Below are 23,242 nucleotides of genomic sequence, written 5' to 3'. Positions count from 1 at the left end.
AAGTCAGATAAAAGGGATCTCACAGGTACCAGAGCAACCATGGCCCATACAGGATGAAGGAGACATAAGGCAGGTGTGACTCAGATCCCCAGCACAGCCTTTCAGCATACTGTCACAGTAACTGTGACTTGACAAAGACTCAAGGCTTCTGTATCCTACACATTTTTCACTGCATACAGAAGCCAGTCTTCTTACTATTAATCAAGAAATAAACTGAGTAATTTAACCTTCCTTCACAAGGACAAATCCTCAGTAGAAACAAAAATGTCTAACTGGGCTCAATATTTACTTAAAATTCTCTCAATGCTTCACTATTATACCTTATAAATTGCTGTAATTTTATTCATGATATAAAAACATCCATGGTGAGATATATATATCCTATCAAGCTAAATCAGACATAAGTAAATGTCTAGAATTAATTTAGAAATTTCTAGTACAGTATCCAGACTTTGTATTACAGAGATGCTCACAGACATAATTCCCAAGAAACAAAGTAAAATAAAGACACTTACTTTTTAATTTCTTCCTCTACTACATTAACTCCATCTTTTTGAGGATTAAGAAATTTATTAGTGGCACTGCCAAAGTCACAAAGCACGTAGTTTCCACCATCATTTAACAAAATATTTTCTACCTTAAGAAAAGAAAATTAATGTTCAGTATTTTTCAGAGTAAAAACATTTTACAACCCTTTCAATAAGCATGGAAGCGGCAGCACCATATATATGTGTATCCATAAAACACCTCAAATTACGTGGAAAGCCAAACAGCGCAGAGAGACACACACTTGACTGTGTCTACGGTTTCTCTTACCCACAGAGAAATGCTGCTTCCAGTATGCTTTGGGCAACAATCTAGAAACCATAAATCCTCTCTTAAATTGCTTAAATAAGAAAAACTAGCAATAAGCAGAGCCCAGATTTCTAATTGAATCACAATGTTTTTCTTTTCTTGATCATTCATGTTATCTACAGAGGCTAAAGTCTTTCCCTTCCATGTGCCAGGATCGCCAGTTCATGTCACAGCTGCTCCACTTTCCACCCAGCTCCCTGCTTGTGGCCTGGGAAAGCAACAGAGGATGGTCCAAGGCCTTGGGATCCTGTACCCACGTGGGAGACCCGGAAGAAGCTCCAGGCTCCTGGCTTCATATCAGCTCAGCTCTGGCTCCTGTAGCCACTTGGGGAGTGAACCAGAGAATGGAAGATCTTTCTGTCTCTCCTTCTCTTTGCAAATCTGACTTTCCAATAAAAAATAAACAACTCTTTAAAAAGACAAGCAATAATAAAAATCATTTAAATTCTGCCTCTGAACTCCTGATATCATTTTCATCATTTAAAATACAACACTGGGGCCCCAGAACAGTGGCCTAGCGGCCAAAGCCCTCGCCTTGAACGCGCCGGGATCCCATGTGGTCACCAATTCTGATCCCGGTGGCCCCAGTTCCCATCCAGCTCCCTGCCTGTGGCCTGGGAAAGCAGTCAAGCACGGCCCCAAGGCCTTGGGACCCTGTACCAGCATGGGAGACCTGGAAGAGCTCCTGGCTCTCGGTTTCAGATCAGCATAGCACCGCCTGTTGCGGTCGCCTGGGGAGTGAATCATCAGACGGAAGATCTTCCTCTCTGTCTCTCCTCCTCTCTGTATATCTGACTTTGCAATAAAAATAAATAAATCTTTTTAAAAAAAAAGTAAAATACAACACTGGAAAACACAAATTGGGCTTTGTTTAACTTGCAAATCAGAGTTCAGAAACTAAATGATGCACACACTGTGCTTCTCAGTAACAGACTATGAGATCACAGTCCAATCTGCTACTTACTGACATTTCTATACCATGGACAATATGCCTACCTACTCTTGTGGTTTCCTTATCTACAAAATGGGAACAATGACATTATCTACCGCGTGGGAATGTGGGGTAAATCAAAGGGGTTAAAATATTCCAAGTGCCTAGAAGTCCCTGGAATAGAGCAAGCACACACACACTATGTGATTGGTACATGGTCTTTCATGTGAGGTTTTACACATATGAAGCAGTTTGATGAGAAATTAATTTCTTTCCCTTCTATCAAAATAGCTGCAGTTCAATTTCTTCATCTTTTTATTATACATTCTAGTGTGCTTTTAAAAATATACAAGATAAAGATTCATACAAATGTACTTAAATATATGTCTACAACAAAGGTATACATGTAAAAAGGAGGATTTGGAATGTGTACCGTACCAAATTATGCGGTTTAATTTCTTTTCTGAATTTTAAGTCAAGAAAACTAAGATGAAATTATCAACTTTATATGGAAAAAAATGAGCTAAACAACACAAAAAATCATAGCAAATATTAGGGCGAATGCAAAACCTGCATATTCAAAGGAACCACGCTAACTGTACTGGCTACCCAAGTGAAGGCACAGGGCCTGTGCGGCAATCCCTGACCTTGTCTCCTAACACCAGACAGCCCGGACGATGACTTCATGATTAACCACCTATACTGTGAGAAGCGGCTACTATTTTCACTCCTCTAAAGGCAAACATGTCCTAACTACATTTCATAAAATTTTGTATTTAACAGAAATGGAATTCAATAATTCATTAAATATTTATGGAGACTCTGCTATTACCACACAGCAGAAAAAAAAAGTCTACTTCACGTACGGTGCTGACATTTTAGTGGGAAAGGACAGGTTATCAACAACAGGCATTGAAATCACAGGCCATCGTGGAAAACGGCAGGTGCTAATAAAATACCGATTAATTAGAAAGTAGGAATGTTAGGCTGCAAGAATGAATAAGGTGGCTTAGGATAACGTCTCCATTATATGGTGAAAGCTGGCGGACACAAGGAAGGGTAATGTGGGGCTAACCAAGGCACAGTCAAGAAGTGTTTCAGGAAAACTTACTTTTGTAATCTCAGTGTTTGTTACATTAAAGAAGACATATGGTTCTAAATGGTATATCTTGCCCTATGATAACAGAAATATTCAGCTCTCTTGGGCTATTTTTTTCCAGGATAGCAAAGTACCAACATAAGAGCACTAGAGCTAACAGGAAGGAAAGATGAAGTGATCATCACACTTAAGTTACAAAAACCACAGTAAATAGTGAATGAGAAAACAGATTCATGTGTAGTCTCTGCCAGTTGGACTGCAGGGGAGAGGAGAAATGCTAACCTGGAAGGCTGCTCTGGAGGGACGCTCACAAACCCACCTCTACAGTCACGTGGGAACAGCTGCTCTGGAGGGACGCTCACAAACCCACCTCTACAGTGTCACATGGGAACAGCTGCTCTGGAGGGACGCTCACAAACCTGCCTCTACAGTCACGTGGGAACAGCTGCTCGGGAGGGACGCTCACAAACCCACCTCTACAGTCATGTGAGAACACCTCAGGGTCAAGCAAGGCACAGCTGCAAACCTGTGTGCCTTCATATGACTTCAGAAAACACATAAGGAACAGAGGCCAGTTTCAGAAATAGTGATAAGAGAAAAACGGTTTAGATGAAGACATTCCAAGAACATTCTAACTCTAAAGCCTGAAGAGTCCCTCAATTCAGAAGTAAAGTTCTTACCTTTAGATCCCGATGAATTATTGGAGTCTTACATTGATGTAACCTCGCAACAGCTTCACAGGTATCACAGAATATCTGCAAAACTTCTGGTTCCGTGAAACCTGTCTGCAGCTTCTTATTCATCTGATTCACCACCTGCCCAGCTATAGAATCAAAAAGTAATTTTAAGAAGACACATCTTTAATAAATGAAACATACCATCGAGAAATTAAGAAATCTGTCCATGGTTTTTGGTAATGGGAAACTGGCTTTTTCATAATCTGTATAAGAATGTTGCATATATCATATTCATTCAAAAACATCAATCTTCTTACATTTTAACATATCTAAGATCAGAACACCTTCAGATAAATTCCTGTTACTTCAATTGGACATTTTTTCAAAAAAGTTAACATCTCTGAAATAAAAAAATACCATTTAATTCATAGTATATCAAATGTAAAAAAGCACAACACTGAGCTACTTACTAATAAGTAGCACTGAACAAAAATAAATTTCTATTACCATGTATGACAGTCTAACAGCAGAGACAGACAACAATCATAATAATCTATAGTAACAGTAATATAAGAAAACTTAATACAGAAAACCCGAATTTAAACTGATGAAGGAAGGGGAGGGGGCAGCATGATGGCTCAATTGGCTAATCCTCAGCCGGTAAATTCTGCCATCCCATATGGGATTCAATACGCTCCGCTTCCCATCCAGCTCCCTGCTAACAGTCTGGGAAAGCAGCGAGGAAAGCTTTGGGGCCTTGGGCCCATGCACCTGTGTGGGAGACCCAGAAAAGCTTCTAGCCTTTGGCTCCTGGCTTCAGACAGGCTCAGCTCAAGCCACTGCAGCCACTTGGGCAGTGAACAGTAAATAAAAGATCTTTTTCTCTGTCTCACTTTTCCACTATAAATCCGCTTTCCAATAAGATACATAAATCTTTTTAAAATAAATAATTTGATGCAGGAGGAAAGAGAAAGGGTGCCATCAGACTGGGTCTGTCTAAGGAACTAACATTTATGTTGAGACTGAAACATAAGTGAGAAATTATCAAAATAGAGAACCAGCCAAAGAATATGCAAACAAAGATAACAGAATATATAACAAAGAGCTCCACTTCGCAGAGAACCTGAATGGCAGTGTGGTCTAGGAGCCAGAGACAGTAAGTGGGAGGGAACTGAGGAGGCAGACAGGGGATCTTAAGAATCAGCAAATCTGCCTAATCTAACTCCTGAAGATCTAACTTGGTGGTGGATAGAGGAGGCATCGAATTAGGAATGAAACGTGGTACATTATGAGGCTAATGCTGTAACCTCGGTAAGAAATAATTAATCAGAGTAATTCACTGAACTTAAAGAGCCCTGAGAAAATGGTTACCCAATACATTATAATAATTAGTAGTTTAAAACAAGAAAAAAAAGTTCACCAGAATTACATAAGACAAATAAATATGTGACTCATGCAAAAAATTCCCTAATAAAAATAAAACTTTTGTCATTTGAAAATGAATAAATGTTGAGCAGGCATAATGGTGCAGGACACTAATCCTTCACCCTGCATTGCTGGCATCCCACATGGTTGCCAGTTCATGGTTCCAGCAACTCCACTTCCCATCTAGCTCTCCACTTACAGTATGGGAAAACTGGAGGAGGAGAGCCCAAGTGTTTGGACTCCAGCCACCTATGCGGGGAGACCAGAATGAGGCTCCTGGCTCTTGGACTCAGCCTGACCCATTGGCCAGCAAAAGAGTGAATCAGTTTACAGAGTATCTCTGTTTGTCCCCTCTCTATACCTCTGATTTTCAAATAAATGAATCTTTAAAATTAAAGTAGATTTTCCTCTCAAATCTTTGCATACTTCCTATTTCCTAAACAAAGCTTTAAAATCCAGTATTTTTCAAAGCTGTACAACTTTCATTACTACTTCGTTTTAAAAAACCACTAGCTACAGCCTTCTGTTTCATTTAAATTTTGATACTCTGACTTGCTTGTACACAAGATGAGTTAATTCTATCTATAGTTGCACGCATCCTTGGCCCCATACTGCCAACTCCCTCCTGGTCCGCTGCTTTGTCCAGCTGCAAGGGGACCTTGCACAAACAATGGTCTGCCCTTGGATTTGGCCCAGGAATGATTTTCTCTGGCCAAAAAAAAAGGGCAGAAGTGATAGTACTCCAATCCTAATTGACCAAAGATCCGCTAATGCACTCCCACGCACCCACTAGGTTTTACCCATCCTCAAAACACAATAGTTATACCAACCAATCCAAACTAACACACTGGCACGTGACCCGGCGCAGCCAAAGCCAGCAACGCCAGCCTCCAACTCAGAGGAAAGCAGGGTCAGAGATGCTCACAAGCAACAAGCAGCTCCTGTTTCACACTACTGAGTTTGGGGATTTTTAACCCACAAAAGCTGAAACACATAGCTCACAGGAGCTTACCTAAGTAGCATACTTCCTAAAAAACAACTAAATATGTAAGCATTTTCATCATTTACTAGCTAATTAGAGATAAAACAATAGAAACATATTCAAAATACCAACATATTTGAAAGTCTGGTACTTAATTATATCATATCTTTAATCTGTGACTTGGAATAATCACAAATGAAACATCATCGCACCATGATTTTTCTGAAAACATATAGAGTCTAAGAGCAATGTAACACATTCTTCTACCAGAATTTTATCCAGCTTTATCCCAACATAATCAAAACCTAACTACTTATATATTTCATGGGTTTCTTTTAAAAAAAAGTACCTTCATGGTTAAATCATATTATTTTATGTAATCAGCTTTTACAGATGATGCATGGGGAGTGTAACTACCACCAATATCCAACCCTCCCAATTACTGTTTCCCTACAGGAGAAAAAATATCTAAATGATTCATCTAAAAAAAGGAACAGAGCACACTCAGGTCTTCTTGATCCCCTCTCTAAAGGTGGAAATGCCCGGGCCCGGCGCGGTGGCGCAAGTGGTTAAAGGTCCTCGCCTTGCACGCCCAGGATCCCATATGGGCGCCGGTTCTAATCCTGGCAGCCCCGCTTCCCTTCCAGCTCCCTGCCTGTGGCCTGGGAAAGCAGTCGAGCACGGCCCAAAGCTTTAGGACCCTGCACCCGCGTGGGAGACCCGGAGGAGGCTCCTGGCTTCGGATCGGCATAGTATCGGCCCATTGTGCCCACTTGGGGAGTGAATCATCGGATGGAAGATCTTCCTCTCTGTCTCTCCTCCCTGTATATCCGCCTTTCCAATGAAAAAATAATAAAAATAAATCTAAAAAAAAAAAAAAAGATGGAAATGCCCATTCAGAAAACACATTCTGCTCTGCAAGACAGCTGGTAACATTAGCCAATGACAAGGAAAAGAGCCTAACACTATAAAAGAATTGATACAAAAGAAAAACACAAGGGAAAGAAAAAAAACTGAAACTAATATCCACAATCAACAAAAGATTTGGACTTAAGACAATACAAACGAAGTTTGTTCTGCCAAAAATGCTGAGGATATAAGAAAAGTCACGAAAATTAAGACATCAGAAATACCAGACCAGCACTAGGGGCAGCAGGTTAAGTTGCCACCTGCACTGGCATCTCGTATGATACTGCCAGCTCAAGTCCTGATTGTTCCACTTCTAATCCACTTTCCTGGTAATGTACACAGGAAGACAGCAAAACAAGGCTCAAGTACTGGGCCCTTTAAACACCATATGGGAAACCAAGAAGGAGTTCTATCTAGCTTCAGCCTGAAACAACCAGCCTTACCCACTGAGGCCGCCTATGCAGTAAATCACTAAAAAATTTTCTCATTCTAACACTGCTTTTAAAATAAATAAATCCCTCCACTTCCCATCCAGCTCCCTGCCTGTGGCCTGGGAAAGCAGTCAAGGACAGCCCAAACCTTGGTACCCTGCACCCGCATGAGAGACCCAGAGGAGGCTCTTGGCTTCTGATTGGCTCAGCTTCAGCTGTTACAGCCACTTGAGGAATGAATCAGTAGACAGATCTTCCTCTCTGTCTCTCCTCCTCTCCGTGTATCTGCCTTTCCAATAAAAATAAATAAATCTTAAAAAAAAAAAAAAAGCTACTGGGGCCAACGCTGTGGCATGGAGTAGAATAAAGGCGTGTTTATACATTCAAGGTTTCACAAAGTTTCCTCCCATAAGTCCGCTATCAGGAAGCCATGGAAAAATGAACCCTCCAAGCAAGGAAGCAGACACAAGAGGGAGGCATGAAGATCAGGGAATCTGAGATAGAGAAGGCAAAAGAGTTCCCAGAATGACAACGAAATGCTACTGCAAGTTATGTAGGGCAGAAGTCTCCCCAAGGAATGTTTCCAAGGAAAGAGAAAACAAAATTGGACATGAATATTGGACTGTCTAAGCATACGAATGTAAAAATACGTCTCTGTATTGTGGACTGTGGGCCTAAAATGCCAACACATATGAAGAAAATTAGGCAAATAAAAAAGTTATTATTAATTTTAGGAGAAAATAAGAAGTATAATAAATTATTGTAGACTATTATACATTACCACAAAGCGGTAAACAAAATCAAACATCAATTGAGTCTAAAAGTGAGAATGTCTTGGGTACAACATACAACATTCCAACATTCAATCCAGAAACAGGACTAGCAAGCTTCTCTTTGAAGAGCCTTCGAATGCCCAGAATCACATACTTGCTCTGATTTTCCAAGTTCTTTCTCTTTCATTCTCTCAAGATTAAAACAGAACTACTGATCCTCACTCAGAAAAGTATAACAAGAAATATTCCTAGTCCTTTCAAGTGGCTGCCTCACAGGAGAGGGGTGGGACTTCAGAGTAGAGATCTGGCTCAGTGCAACTATTGGAATTTCTAAACCATATACATAAATTACTTTGACAAAAAACTTCAAATGTCACATAAAAGGAAGCTTGCTGACTCAAATGCCAAATAGCTCTAACCATCTTAAAAGACAAAAGAATGCTCTCCTCATAATATAGCTTGAGTTATAATTCTACCATAAAATAAAATTTGTTCCTCACACCTGGCTTTGGCCTAGTTCAGCCATGACCTCTGTGGCAATCTGGGAGTGACCCAACAGATGAAAAGACAGTTCTCTCTCTGTAACTCTGCCTTTCAAATAAATACAGCACGCATACATATACATAATCACACACATATTTTTACAAATATATTTATATATTTTGTGTGTGTACATATATGTATATCACATTAAGTCCAAAGAGAATGTGACTTTTCTTCATCTTCTGATTTCAAAACAATAAAATCACCCAGATGTTTAAAATTTATAGGTCAAAATGCATTCCTTAAGTATGCCAATTTAGTTTATGTACAATTAAAACAGTAGAGTGCTAGAAAAATGTTACAACACTGCTACTGATACTTTATGTCCATATTAATTATATTCTGAAGGGCTATAAAGCAAAGCCTAACTCTTGATCTGCTCATATTTCCTGTTTTAAGTCCAACAGCATTTTCCAGCTTTCCAATGACACGCTCATAACTGCAACAACTATCCTAATTAGAAAATTAAAGCTGAGATTGCAGTGCTTAGCGGCCAGGAAAGGTAACAGCTGCCCTGGGAGACACTGAGATACTAACTCATTTTAAGGGGGATTTTTCTAGTGTAACAAACGCAGAAAGGCACTTACCTCGACAATATTCCATTAAGATAAGCACTTCCCACACATTATCACTAATCGAATTAATGGCACAGTCCAAATAACCAACGATGTTTTTGTGACCAGATAACTCTTTCTGTATAAAGAAACAAAATTTTAATAATTAGAGAAAATATATTTTCAAATATATCATTAAGCAATCATTTAAGCAAGTATAAATTATCATTTATAAAGATTTTGAAAAAGAACTAGGCACAAGTACAGAATCTGAATATATCAAAGACTTGCATGATTTCAATACAGAGTTTATCACATGTGGTTGTCATCTTATATCGGGAAAACAGTCAATGAATATTCAGTTTTCAATTCAACCAGGAAGACAGTCTCCTTAAAAGTAACTCAAAATGAGCCAGGTGAGGTAGCCTAATGGCTAAATCCTCGCCTTGCAACTGCCGGGATTCCATATTCGCCCACTTCATATCCCAGCTATTCAACATCCCTTCCAGCTGCCCGCTTGTAGCCTGAGAAAGCAGTCATGGATGGTCCAAAGCTTTGGGGACCCTGTACCCATGTGGGAGACCTGGAAGAAGCTCCTGACTTTGTATCAACTCAGCTCCAGCTGCTGCAGCTACCTGGGGAGTGAACTAGCAGACAGAAGATTTTTCTCTATTTCCTACTCTCTGTAGATCTGCATTACCAATAAAAATAAATAAACCCTAAAAAAGAGAGAAAAAACAAACAAAAAAAACTCAAAGCAAAAGAACAAGACAGTCCTTTGAGAATCAAGAGCAAAAAAACTTTTTACTAACTTTAAAAAAATAAATAAAACTATGAATTAACAATTATGCTCTTTCACTGTCTTCAATTTATTACAATTTACTTAGAGTCACTACATAGAGTTACAGACACAAATAAAACAATCTAAAAATTGGCTAAAAAGATGGCTATAAGACACCATAAATTAAGCATTACATTAATAATATTAATTGTAAAGAAACACTAAGAGAAATGGAAAATCTGAAACTTTCGCCCCTAATATCTGAATAGTCATCAGGATATATGTGGTTAAAAATACTAACAATATAACCAGATCTATCTGGAAGTTTAAAAATAATTAAAGAATATCTATTTTAAGTGAATCCACATACACTATTATATTAACAATCCTAGTTTTAACTATTCAATATAATTTGAGCTACTGGCTAATGTCTGCTGAAATACATGAATAATTTAGTTTTAAAAAATACTAGACATCTTCAAGAAGTTTATAAAAACTACACTTTACGAAGGAAAAAAAACTTAATTTCTAAACTTTAAAAAATTTTTTTTTCGTTTCATTTTATGATAAAATTTCATAGTCTCTGGGATTTCAGAGCTAGCAGAATATCATCCCGTCCAATGAAAAACCACAAGAAAACGTCCACAATTTACAACATCATAAAGTTAATTGACACAGTACTGAGTGACCAATATGTTAGAAAATGCAAGTTCTTAACCACGTCTTGTGACTACTTTATTGACATTCCAATTTTAGTTTATACACAACCGGCTGCTATATACCTTAAAATGGCTATAGAGTACTATTCAGCTGTCTCTTGTCTATTTTCATTTTTATAGTTAGCAGTGTATAGTACTGAAGCATTATTTTTACTGAACTTGGCGCATTTTAGGCTAGTCCGAACTGGTTTATAACTCTAACAAAGCATATGTCAACAGTTGAGGCGCATAACAGTTTTAGCGGGGTGTGCAGAGAACTCTTCCAAACTTTTTTACCAAGTACAACTTTCAATTTCACTTGTCTTCTATCAATATTTTGAAGCGTTACAGTTCAGCCTTAAAGAGAAATAGGGGATGGCATAATGACTCCTCCAAGTGTAGTATCTCATATGGGCACCAGTTCGTATCCTGGCTGCTCCACTTCCCATCCAGCTCCCTGCTAACAGCCTGGCAAAGCAGTGCAGGATGACCCAAAGCCTTGGTACCCTGCACTTTGCATGGGTAACCAGAAAGAAGCTCCTGGCTCCCAGATAGGCTCACCTCCGCCTGATGTAGCCACTGAAAGAGTGAACCAGCAGATACAATATCTCTGTCTGTTCTCTCTGCAAATTTGCCTTTCCAATGAAAAAGAAAAAAGAAGCAATAAAGAAGAAGAAAAAGAAAAAGAAATAAAATAATGGGGCCAGCACAGCAGCTCAAACAGATAATGCTCCAACTGCAGCACTGCACCCTATATGGGCGCCAGTTTGAGTGGCACCACTTTATTCAGCTCATTGTCTGTGGCGTGGGAAAGCAGCCTAGTTAGCTCAAGCCCTTGGGCTTCTGCACCCATGTGGAAGACCCAGAGGAAACTCCTGGCTTTAGATCAGTAGATCAGTTCAGTTCCAGTTGTTGTGGCCATTTGGGGAGTGAACCAGCAGACGGGAGACTTCTGTCTCTGCTTCTTTCTGTAAATCTGCCTCTCAAATAAAATTATGTCTCAAAAAAAAAAAGAACAACAATAACAAGAGGAAATGAAGAATTAACATATAGATGAATTTGAAAAATGTTATATTAGGTAAAAGCCATAAATGACCATAAATGACGACATTTACAGGAAATACCCGGAATATAAATCCACAGAGATACAGCATAGTTTTATTGCACCCAGGAGCTAAAGGAAGCAGAAAAACAGAGTAACTACTTACTGGGTAGGAGAGACAGAAAACAACCAAAGCTACCTGACAGTTGTACAATAATGGGGATTTGTAAAAAGCCACTGAACTGGTCATTTTCAAATGGGTAATTTTAGAGATGGGCTTTATGGTGCATCAGGTTAATCTGCTGCTGGAGATGGTTGCATTCCTTATCAGAGTGCAGGCTCCAATCTCAGCTACTTTTTCCCAATCCAACTTCCTGCCACTCACACAGGACCAAGATGGAGTTCGTGGCTCCCTACTGCAGTCAGAATGGGCACTGGCTATTTACAACCATTTTAGTAAACCAGTAAATGGAAGCCAGGTCTCTCTCTCTATCTTTATCTTGCTCTGTCTCACTATCCCTCTGTAACACTGCTTTCCAAATGAGTTTTTCTACATCCAATTTTATATTATGCATATTTTAACCGAAAACACTAGTAATTAAAATATGTGTGTACATACATATGTGTGTATGTGTTCAATCACTTGGTAAAAACTGGAAGACATGAAAATAAGAACAACAACACTGAAAAACAAAGTGCACGGGGTCCAGCGGCATGGCCTAGCAGCTAAAGCCCTCGCCTTGAACGCGTCAGGATCCCATATGGATGCCGGTTCTAATCCCGGCAGCTCCACTTCCCATCCAGCTCCCTGCTTGTGGCCTTGGAAAGCAGTCCAGGATGGTCCAACGCCTTGGGACCCTGCACCCGTGTGGGAGACCCAGAAGAAGATCCTGGATCCTGGCTTCAGATCGGCATAGCATCGACCGTTGCGCTCACTTGGGGAGTGAATCATTAGATGGAAGATCTTCCTCTCTGTCTCTCCTCTCTGTATATCTGACTTTGTAATAAATAAATAAATCTTAAAAAAAAAAAAGAAAAACAAAGTATAGGAATGGTAAATAGCAAAATCAGGACAATCAGTCCTTGACAGATGAGAAAAACAATACACAGAACAGTTGAAGAGAAATACACAAGGCTTCAGAAGCATCTAGATGGTTTTATTTCTAAAGTTGGATGGCAAGTAAAACTAGTGTTTATCAGATCACTCTCTAAATGTTTCTATCTTCAAAATACTTTGAAATTACAGTAGGATCTTTCTTGATTCCAATTCTTTCGTGCTGGCTGTATTCTGCCCTAACTACCATAAATTCCCAGAAATTTTTCCAACTGAATATTCTTTTTATTATTATTGATTACATTGCATTATGTGACACAGTTTTATAGGCACTGGGATTTCCCCAGCCCCTCCTCAAAGCCCCCCCCATGGTGGATTCCTCCACCTTGTTGCATTACCACAGTTCAAATTCCCAACTGAATAGTCTTAGAAGGTTTTCTAAAAAGTACATAAACCAATAAAGAAGATTGACTAAAGGCTAGTAAATGTTACAAAACAAAACCAAAACAATAAAAATTTGAAATTTCAAAAACAGAATTTCTCTTCACTTACCATTATTGTAATTTCCCTTTTACAAATGTTGAGATCTGGCACATTATTGACAAACATTCGCTTCAAAGCACATCGAATTCCACCATGAGTTCGCACCAGGAAAACTGTGGAGAACCCACCTATAAGAACAAGCTCCAATTAATCTAAAACAATGAGAAATGACTGACAAAATCATACAATATCACAGATCTTAATATCACAGAAATAATGATCTCACTCAAGACAAAAGTATAGTAAGCAGCTAACAGATTACAATCATATCACCAGCTTCTTACGCCAACCACAAAGGGGCACAACTGCCTACACATCAGGCACTTCCTGTTGTGATAACCACTGGAGTTATTTAATATAAGACAGTAATAAAGCACATGGGGGTATGGCTAATCATTCACTTCCAGATAATCAACCAACATTGCTTTTTCTATGTCAATGATGAAAATTTCATTCCCCCTAATCAGAAATTGATTCAGGACTAGGTATGTAACTAGCTCTATGAGATACAAGCGAATGATCTGCTGAGGATGCAAGGAAAGATTCTTCCACCCAGGCAAAAGAGAAACTTAACCCTGAATTAAAAAAGGACTTTTAAAAAAATTAGTCTCGGGCCCGGCGCAGTGGCACAGGTGGTTAAGGTCCTCACCTTGCACGCCCGGGATCCCATATGGGCACCAGTTCTATCCCGGCAGCCCCACTTCCCTTCCAGCTCCCTGCCTGTGGCCCGGGAAAGCAGCAGAGGACAGCCCAAAGCTTTGGGACCCTGCACCCGCATGGGAGACCTGGAAGAGGCTCCTGGCTTTGGATCGGCATAGCATCGGCCGTTGCACTCACTTGGGGAGTGAATCATCGGACGGAAGATCTTCCTCTCTGCCTCTCCTCTCTGTATATCCGCCTTTCCAATGAAAAAATAATAAAAATAAATCTTTAAAAAATTAGTCTTTAAAATCATAAGAAACAAAGCCAAAAAAAAATAAAAAACCCACAAGCAAGTGGGATTTCACTTGAGATAAGAGTTAAAAAAAAGTCCTTCTGTACAGCCAAAAATGAAGAGACAAGCTACATAATGAGAGTGAATACTTGCAAGTGATATGTCTGATGGACTAATAACAAGACTACATAAAGAACCCAAGCAACTTAATAGTAAAAACAATTCAATGTGAAAAATGTTCTGGTCTAAACAGGCATCGTTCAAAGGAAGACATACAGTAAATGGTCAGGTATAGGAAAGATTTTTCAACACCCCCAATCATCAAGGAAATGCAAAATTGCAATGAGGTTTTTTTTCACACCAGTTACACTGGCCACTATTCAATAAGATAAAAGGTAGAAAATGCTGGCAGAGAGGAAGAAAATGAAACTTTCCCCCTACTGTTGGTGGGAATTTAAATTTGTATAGTCACGTGGAGACAAGATGAAGGCATTTCAAAAACCTAGAAACACAGTTTCTGTACAATCCAGCTATCCCATCTCTGGCTATACATGCAAAGCAAATGAAATCAGTCTGTTAAGCAACACATCTGCATTCCCATGTTTATTACAGCAGAATTCACAATAGCCAAGAAATGGAAACAATCTAATGTCTATTCACTGATAAATGAAGAGAAATGTGCATATATACATACACAATGGAGTGCTATCTGACCATTAAAAAGATGCAATTCTGACATTTAACAAACATGGATAGAACTGTTGGCGATTATGTTACGTGAAATAAACCAAACACAGAACAACAAGTACATGTGACTTCACATAGAATCTTAAGATAAAAGAAAAAAGGTTGTTCTCATAGGTCTCATAAAAGAGAAAAATGATGATTAGCAGAAGCTGGTGGAAACGAGGGGAAGACGCTTGGCAGGACAGAGAAAGACATTTTGTCAACAAGTGTTACATTACATTTCAATAGGAGTAAGAAGATTTGGAGTTTTATTACACATCAGGATAAGTACACATAATATTACCATAGTACATATCTATTTTTTGAAAGAATCTGTAAGATTTGATTGCTTCCATTATGAAGAAACGTCAAATGTGTAAGTAGATACGTTTACTCTGAATAGGCATTATACAACATGTAAACATGCCTACACAACACAGGATGCTCCATAAATATGTTTGATTTTTATGTGTCTGCTAAAAGTTTAAATAAATAAAAACCGTGGGGTTGGTCCCAGGCATAATAAACTAGGCTTCCACTTCCGGGGTCAACATCCTATGTGGGCACCAGTTCAAGTCCCAGCTGCTCCATTTCCAACTCACTGTTTGCTTATGGCCTGGGCAAGCAGCAGAAGACGACTCCTGACTGCTGGCTTCAGCCTGGTTCAGCTCCACCTGCTGTGGCCATGTGTGGAATGAACCAACAGATCAAAGACCTCACTGTCTCTCTGTAAAAATCTGCCTTTTAGATAAAAAGAAATAAATCTTTCAGAAGAAAAAAAGTTTAAAAAGCAACCAGAAAGCAAACAGTTGTCTTAGTTTGTCTTAATTGGGAGTAACATTAGCCCTAATACAAAGCCAGCTATCTCACAAAGCAGTGAGCAAATGTACCAAAAACTAACCTAACACTACTTTTATACTGCTATATAAATGCCTATGGCTTCATTTTATTAAATATTTCATTCACTGAAGTCAGCTGAAAAACTTTTAAAATTGACTCAATGATGTTTCTACTTCTACAGTCAGTACAACAGAATAAGCAAGATAAATGTATAAAATGTCCATAACTAATGTAACCGTATACCCAAGATACACTAGGATGCACATCCTTCTCAGATAATTTTTAAAAATGAATAAATAAATGTGGGCCTGGCACAGCGGCCTAATGACTAAAGTCCTCGCCTTGCACATGCCAGAATCCCATTTGGGTACCAGCTTGTACTATCCCAGCTTCTCCACTTCTTATCCAGCTTCCCACTTGTGGCCTGGGAAAGCAACAGAGGATGATCCAAAGCCTTGGGACCCTGCATCCACATTGGAGACCCAGAAGAAGCTCCTGGCTTCTGGCTTCAGATCTTATCAGCTCTGGTTGTTGCAGCCAGTTGGGGACTGAATCACTGGACATAAGTTCTGTTTCTCCTTCTCTCTGTAGATTTGCCTTTCAAATAAAATATTAATAATTCTTAAAATAATAATAAATGAATTATATAGCAAACTAACTATTCCAAAATCATTTCAAAGGAGTGATCATAAAGAGAATTGGAAAAAATAAGATTCAGTCCTCTGCATTAATAACAAGTATCATAGGCTCTGGAGTTTTTGAAACAAGAAGTAGTGTTAGTGGGGTGGGCATTATGACACAGTGGTTAAATAACCTACCTGCATCCCATATCTAAGTAACTGGTTTGAGTCCTGGCTATTTTGCTTCTAACACACCTTCCTGCTAACGCACAGGAAAACTCACGTACTTGGGTCCCTGCAATGCAAGGGGAATACCAACATAGGCAAAGTTCCAGGGTCCTGGCTTCAACTTGGCCCAGCCAGGCTACTGCAGCCATTTAAGGAATAAACTAGCAGCTGGATGAAATTTCTCCAATACCCTGACACTCTGCCTTTCAAATAAACAAAATAAAAGATAATAGAAAGCACTGCTAAGTAGTTTCCCTTTGAACAGCTTTTGTTCTGTTAAAATTACCATAGCCTTTCATCATCTCAAAATGTTTTTGGAAAATTCTAGAACTAATTCCTAAGCTTAAATTGCACATCATTCTGAGTATCATAATGAAATCTGATTGCACCATCCATTCCATCCTGTCCCGAATGTAGATTGTGCCTCTGCCCAGTGTATCCATGCTGCAGTTGCACCTGCTTGCCGGTCACTTAGTAGCCATCTCAGTTACCTCAGAGACTGCCACAGGATCACTGCGCTAACATTCAAGCAACTCTCAAACTCAGTCATATCACAAAGCACAATGGGTCATGAAAAAGAGGCATCAGGGCATACAACATAAAAGAACATCTAAACTACACAACTTTGTGAGAATGCCACCAAGCCACATAGCAAACACACAGGATACACAGGGATCAGCACTGTCAACCCTTTCGGGAATCCCCTAGGAAAGCTGGGGCACATTCTTCCAAGAAAGACAGGTGGCTATAAATAAAAGGCAAAGTAATGCCCCTAAGTGAGCACAAAATGTTATTTACTGAATCATATTTATTTACTATGATATTTTTACTTAGTGATTTTTATTGAATGATATTTACTGAATGATATCTGGCAGGAAACCAATCTGCTAAATTGTTTTCCTTAGAATATAGCATATCTGGTGCTGAGGGACACAGAATGCATGTGGGAGAGACTAGGATAGACTGCAACAGCCAATGGTCACATGAGGGCCACATGAAAGCTATGTCTAGGAGTAGAGCAGGCTGGACTAGGGTGAGTTGGTTGGAGTAGGCCACAGCAACCTTCAGTTAGAGCCAGGACAGGAGCCTGGCCATGTCAGGCCAGGTCACAGCATCCACCAGCACTAGCAATAACCATCAAGGCTGGTACAAGTCTGGTAGGGGAACTTGGGAAACTCCCTGCTAGGCTGAAGCTCCCACTGGTGAGTAGAGAGTCAGGGCGGGGGCAGCACCCATCAGCATATGTGTGAGGCAATTCTGGGGGCAGGCTGGGCTGGATCAGTCCACAACACAAACTGGCAAGAGAGCGATCCAGGACAGTGTGCAGGCCAGAATGGGTTGGACCACAATACATGTCAAGTTACACAAGGGCTGAGAATGGGCCAAGCTGAGCTGGGTTGCTGCACCTGACAGTGAGAGCTGAGACAGGGGTAGGCCAGGCTGAGCCAGCTTAGCACCTGCCAGCAAATGCCAAGACTGGGAGCAGGCTATCTCAAACTGGTTTGCAGCACCTGTTGGCACACACAAGATCCAAGGATAGCAGCAGGCCTGATAGGGAAATCTCCTGGACTCCCCTCCTGGGCTGCTGCTTCCACTGATAAGCATGAGAGTTGGGAGCAGGGTGGTCAAGGCACGGCTGTAGCATCCATCAGCTAATATTTGGGCTGGGTCTAAGGACAGACCAGGCTGGGATAGACTGCTGTACCCATTGACATGAGAGAATGCAAGAAAAAAATGCAGGCCAGCCCGGGTAGGTCACAGCACCAGCTGCCATGTCCTGGGACTGGGGGCAAGTCGTGTTAGGCTGAATCACAGTACCTCCTAGCATAAGATCCAGGGCTAGGAATGTGACAGGCAGGGTAACTGTGGGCACTTCCCTGCTAGGTTGCAGCTCCTGCAGAAGAGCATGAGAACCAGGGCTGGGGGCATGCCAGGCTGGTCAAGGTGGTAGTATCTGTCAGCTTATGTGTGGGCCAGGTCTGGAGGCATACAGTGTTAAGCTGCAGCACTCACAGGTGTGCATAATACAATTGAAATGTGGGATAGACTAGGTTAGGTCACCACACATGACATGTACAAAAACTGAGGCTAGGTGCAGGTCTGGTGGAAGTCATCGGGGCTTGTCCCAAATAGGCTACAATACTTGCTGGTGTGCGTTAAGATTCGGCCTGTGGCAGGCTGGGCTGGGCTAGACCATAGCACCTTCTATTTCACATGAGAGATAGGGCTGGGGCCAGAACCAACCAGGCAGCTGCATCCAACAGTATGGACACTGGCTGATGCAGGTGACAAACCCAACCTTACCCTACTCTAGTCGGCGCATGTTCAGAGTCAAGTCTCAGGTTCCCCCAGCCAAGGTTTCCTGGGGCACTCCCCAGCCAGATCACTGGACTCACACTCTAGAACAGGGAAAATCACGGGATGTGTAGTCCGACCTTGGAGTGCATGTATTGGATCTGGACCTCCTCAGTTGCTGAAGCCTGTAGATTGGACAGAATGCCCAGATGCACACAGGAGATATGACAGCCAGCTCATCTAAGCCATAGATGATGCTGAGTGTCTCATCAGAGGATAAAAAGCAGAACAGGTCAAACAATTCTTCTGACCAAGCTTGGCAGCAAGTGTCTGGGTCTATGGACACACACTGGGGTGGACTTTGTAAGTCAGCAGACATTGGAAGATTTTTTCTCAACCCTGGTTTCTCAGAACTATCAAAATCACTCAAGTGACACCCTCAGAACATTCTTTCCCACATCGGGGTCTCTGAGGCATCATCAAGTGACTGTCCCTCATTCTCAGGTGCTGATGTAGTTTGACAACAAGGAATGGTCAACCTCAAACCTCTGCAGAACTGAAACATTTGTCCCCTACCTTCCTCCATACCTCAACCCTTCCCACCCTAAACAAAGCTCCACATGGATATGCATCCCTCTCATGTATATAAATTATTAAAAACAAAAATTTAAAAATGAAAATGAATAACTTTTAAAAAATATAGCACAGCAAGGGGAATGGGGAGCAATTTGGAATCAGAAGTGAAATCAGTAATAACTCCACCATTACTATTTGTGACCATAGGCAGATCAACAACTGGGCTCCACTTTCCTCCTAAGATTAGCAGAGATAACATCTCTTCATGGGACTATTCTAAAAAAATAAATGAAATTATGTACATAAAACAGTGGAACAGCCCATTTCATAAATAAGTTATTATAAGTATTACTACTCTTTTACTGTACTACTGTAATTAATATTATTCCCTGTTACAATGAGAATATGAAGAATGGAAATAAACACACGGCTTGCTAAACACAATGCTATTAAAAAAATAACATCTTTGCCTGCTTAATCCTTAATAATTTATGAATATAAGTTTAAATTAAAAAGACATATGCAACCCAAACTCAAAATCAGCTTTGCAAAATAATAATTATTTAGGAACTTGAAGCAGTTAAATGAAGGTGAAGACAATTTTTTAATGTAGTTATTTATTTGAAAAGCAGAGTTACAGAAAGAGAGAGGGATAGATGGAGAAGGGGAAAGGGAAAAGGCAGAGAGAGAAAGGAGTAGGAAGAATTAGGAGGAAGAGGGGAGTAGGAGAGGAAAGGTAAGGAAGAAAAAAGGAGAAGGCAGGGCAGGTATCTTCCATCCACTGGTTCATTCCCCAGAGGGCCACAATGCCCAGAGTTGGGTTAGACCAAAGCCAGGAAACAGTACCTTCATCTGGCTCTTCAACAAGGGTGCAGAGGCCAAGTCCTTTGGCCATCCTCTGCTCTTTACCCAGGCACAATAAAGCAGGCAGCTGGATCAGAAGTGGAGTAGCCAGGACTCACACAGGTTGCCAGTACCACAAGTCACATACAACTTAAAAGCTACCCCCTAAGATAAATTTTAACCACCATAATCAACTTCTATGCTTCAGTTTCTGTAAGGTTGTATCTAACAGCATAGCAATTTACTAAAGTCACTAAAATAATGTCTAAACAAACATCACTTCCATTAAGGCAGGAATGTTTTAATAGTTTGTTTATTAAAAAGCATTATTCTGACTCATACTTCCATCATAAGAAAAAGCATACTATCTGATGGCCCCAGATACCACAGACCTATAAAAGCATGGAATTCCCTGACAGTCATGCCATTAAACTAATACAATGATTCATCATGGAGTCCCTGCACAGCTTTAGAATGAAGACTGGTCACCAAAAAGAACAGCTAGATGTCAGAAGGTCAGAATTTTTAACACCACCCCTCAGCTTCTGAGGATGGGAGACAACAAGCTGAATCACATGGCAATGATCTGATCAGTCATGCCTATCCAATGAGACTTCAATAGAATTTTTAATGCAGAAGATCAGAGGGCTTCCTGGTTGGTGAAAGGTCTGATGTTCTAGGAGAGCTGTGCACCTATGCCCCTGAGGACAAAGGTTCTGCACTTGGGACCATCCAGATGTTGTGCTGTGTACCAGTTTGTGTTATTATTCATCTATATCTTCTTTTAAAAAAAAGTAATCACAGTTCTAGTACTCTGATAAGTTCTGTGCATCATTCTTACAGTTTTTTTTCAATTTTGTAGTCAAGCCAGTGGCTTGACTTCTCACTTGGGTCTGACGGAGGGGGAAGTGTTTTGGGTCTGAGTCCCTTAACTTGTGACATTTGGGCAAACTCTGAGTAACTACCAGAACTGAGTGAAATTTTGGGCTTCCCGTTTGCTGTTGGAAAAGTGTTGGAACACAGCCATTTCACTGGTGGTGGACTATTGGAAATCAAGTTGCAGAAATGATGTCACATTTGCTTATTAATACTTGGTAAGTCCTTATATATATTAAGAACATATATGTTCTCAACATATGTATAAACATGTATAAACAAATGCACAAGTTATCCTACAGCAACTCAGTCCCTCTTAAAGAAATGAATAATTTCCTCTAATAGACAGTACTCATTCAAAACTACCCACATGCTACAAAAAATATTTAAATAAAAAGTGGCAAAAAAATGCTATTATTAGTGGTTGAATCTAGATGGAAACATGATTATTCACTACATTACTCTTTCATTTTTTCTGTATGTTTTCAAATTTCTCACAACAAAATTGAAAGAAAAACACAAACAGACCTAGGATACATCTGTCCAGGTGATTTCTTCCTCTTACTAGCCAACAGTCTTATCACCACTTGAATTATTATTCTATAAGAAAACCACCATTGCCGGTAACTGGAACAGAAACCTCCCCAGAGACACCTAGGTTTCTCACGACAGAAAATGTTTATGGTATCCTAGAGACCTACAGCTCCCATATCCCAATACACACGCGCTCTGTGTGTTTGTCAACAACTGGGCTTTCCGTGGTATATACTTTCATCAACTCTGTTTTCCTAGGGAGTGGAAGGAGAAAGAGGGATGGAAAGGGTAAATGTGAGAGGGGGAAAAAATTCACTTATTTATCCATGGGGTTTCAAAACGAAAAAGTCTTTCAGGGGCCAGTGCAAAGCTCACTAGCACCTACAAGCACGGGCATCCCATAAGGGTACCAGTTCCTATCCCATATGCTTTCCCAGCTCTCTTCTGCCTGGGAAAGCAGTTTAGGGACAGCTCAAAGCCTTGGGAGACCCGAAAGAACTCCCTGGCTCCTGGCTTCGGATCAGCACTTGCAGCCATTCAGGGAGTGAACCTGCAGATGCAAGGTCTCTCTGTCTCTCCTTTTCTCTATATATCTGCCTGATAAAAATACATGAATCTTAGAAAAAAGTCTTTCCCACCCAGTGACCAAGAACCCATGATAAATCAGATGTGTCATTTTAGATTACAACAATGACTCTGGGAATGTCTTCCAAAAGTGAAAATCTTCCCAAGCAGAGATTACTAACTTCACTCCTTTGTAAACATTATTTATTCACTTAGAATAAAAGAGACAGCATTCCAATTCACTGGTTCACTCCTCAGATGCTCACAACAAAGCCAGATGCCTTTCTCCTTCTCTTTCTGAAACTCAGACTTTCAATTAAGTTCTGTGCAACAGTACTCCAGAACTTCTTAGTGCTATTTAACTATAACTTAGCAGCGGATAATCCATTTCTCCATCACTCCCACCACCCAACTAACCCTAAACCTCTACAAATCAACAAGACCTGACATTTAAAGAGTATCTTTCTAAGCAGAAGAATGGACATTTATTACACACATATAAGTCAATTAATTTTAAGACTAATGCCATGCACATTATGTTCTCAACTGTAATGAAATATAACTAGAAATCAATAAAATGAATTTATTATGTAGAAGTTGAGGAATTTAAATATGTAGAAGTAAAAGAACACACTAAAAATAAATAACAGATCACAGAATGATCACGGGGAAAGAAAAAATACTTTCAGATTAATGACAGGTTAAAAAAAATCACAAATCCACACTTACAGAATGCAGTTAAAATAGACACAGGGTGACGAGCAGGGAGTTTTACATGCCATTAGCACCAATATTCAAAAATAATGATCTCAATTCATTAACCTAACTTTAAATGTTGTTAAAAACTAGAAAGAGCAGAAGAAACACATTCACACAAAGCAGAAGGAAGGAAATAACAAATTCTGGTGA

At 40.0% G+C, this 23,242-nt stretch overlaps 1 protein-coding gene across 7 annotated transcripts in view; it reads right to left on the bottom strand.

Moving 5' to 3' along the window:
* BMP2K (BMP2 inducible kinase) overlaps positions 1–23,242 on the bottom strand; it is a 121,934-nt gene that overhangs the window by 63,816 nt on the left and 34,876 nt on the right. For 3 of the 7 annotated variants that reach the window (XM_040967495.1, XM_040967496.1, XM_040967498.1), the window contains exons 2-5: positions 13,307–13,425; positions 9,213–9,318; positions 3,566–3,708; positions 516–637 (exon numbers count right to left, since the gene is read on the bottom strand). In XM_040967495.1, coding sequence (XP_040823429.1) covers positions 516–637; positions 3,566–3,708; positions 9,213–9,318; positions 13,307–13,425 — 490 coding nt within the window. Of the gene's footprint in view, positions 1–515; positions 638–3,565; positions 3,709–9,212; positions 9,319–10,955; positions 11,016–11,219; positions 11,294–13,306; positions 13,426–14,134; positions 14,160–23,242 lie in introns of those variants that run through there. The other 4 variants (XM_040967502.1, XM_040967497.1, XM_040967501.1 and 1 more) reach the window with 4 other exon arrangements.

This window comes from Ochotona curzoniae, unplaced genomic scaffold, assembly GCF_017591425.1.
Source record: "Ochotona curzoniae isolate NIBS_2020 unplaced genomic scaffold, NIBS_Ocur_1.0 scaffold_4506, whole genome shotgun sequence".
NCBI lineage: Eukaryota > Metazoa > Chordata > Mammalia > Lagomorpha > Ochotonidae > Ochotona > Ochotona curzoniae.
Note: the sequence above shows the minus strand (reverse complement) of the source record. Positions and strands in the feature narration are given on the sequence as shown.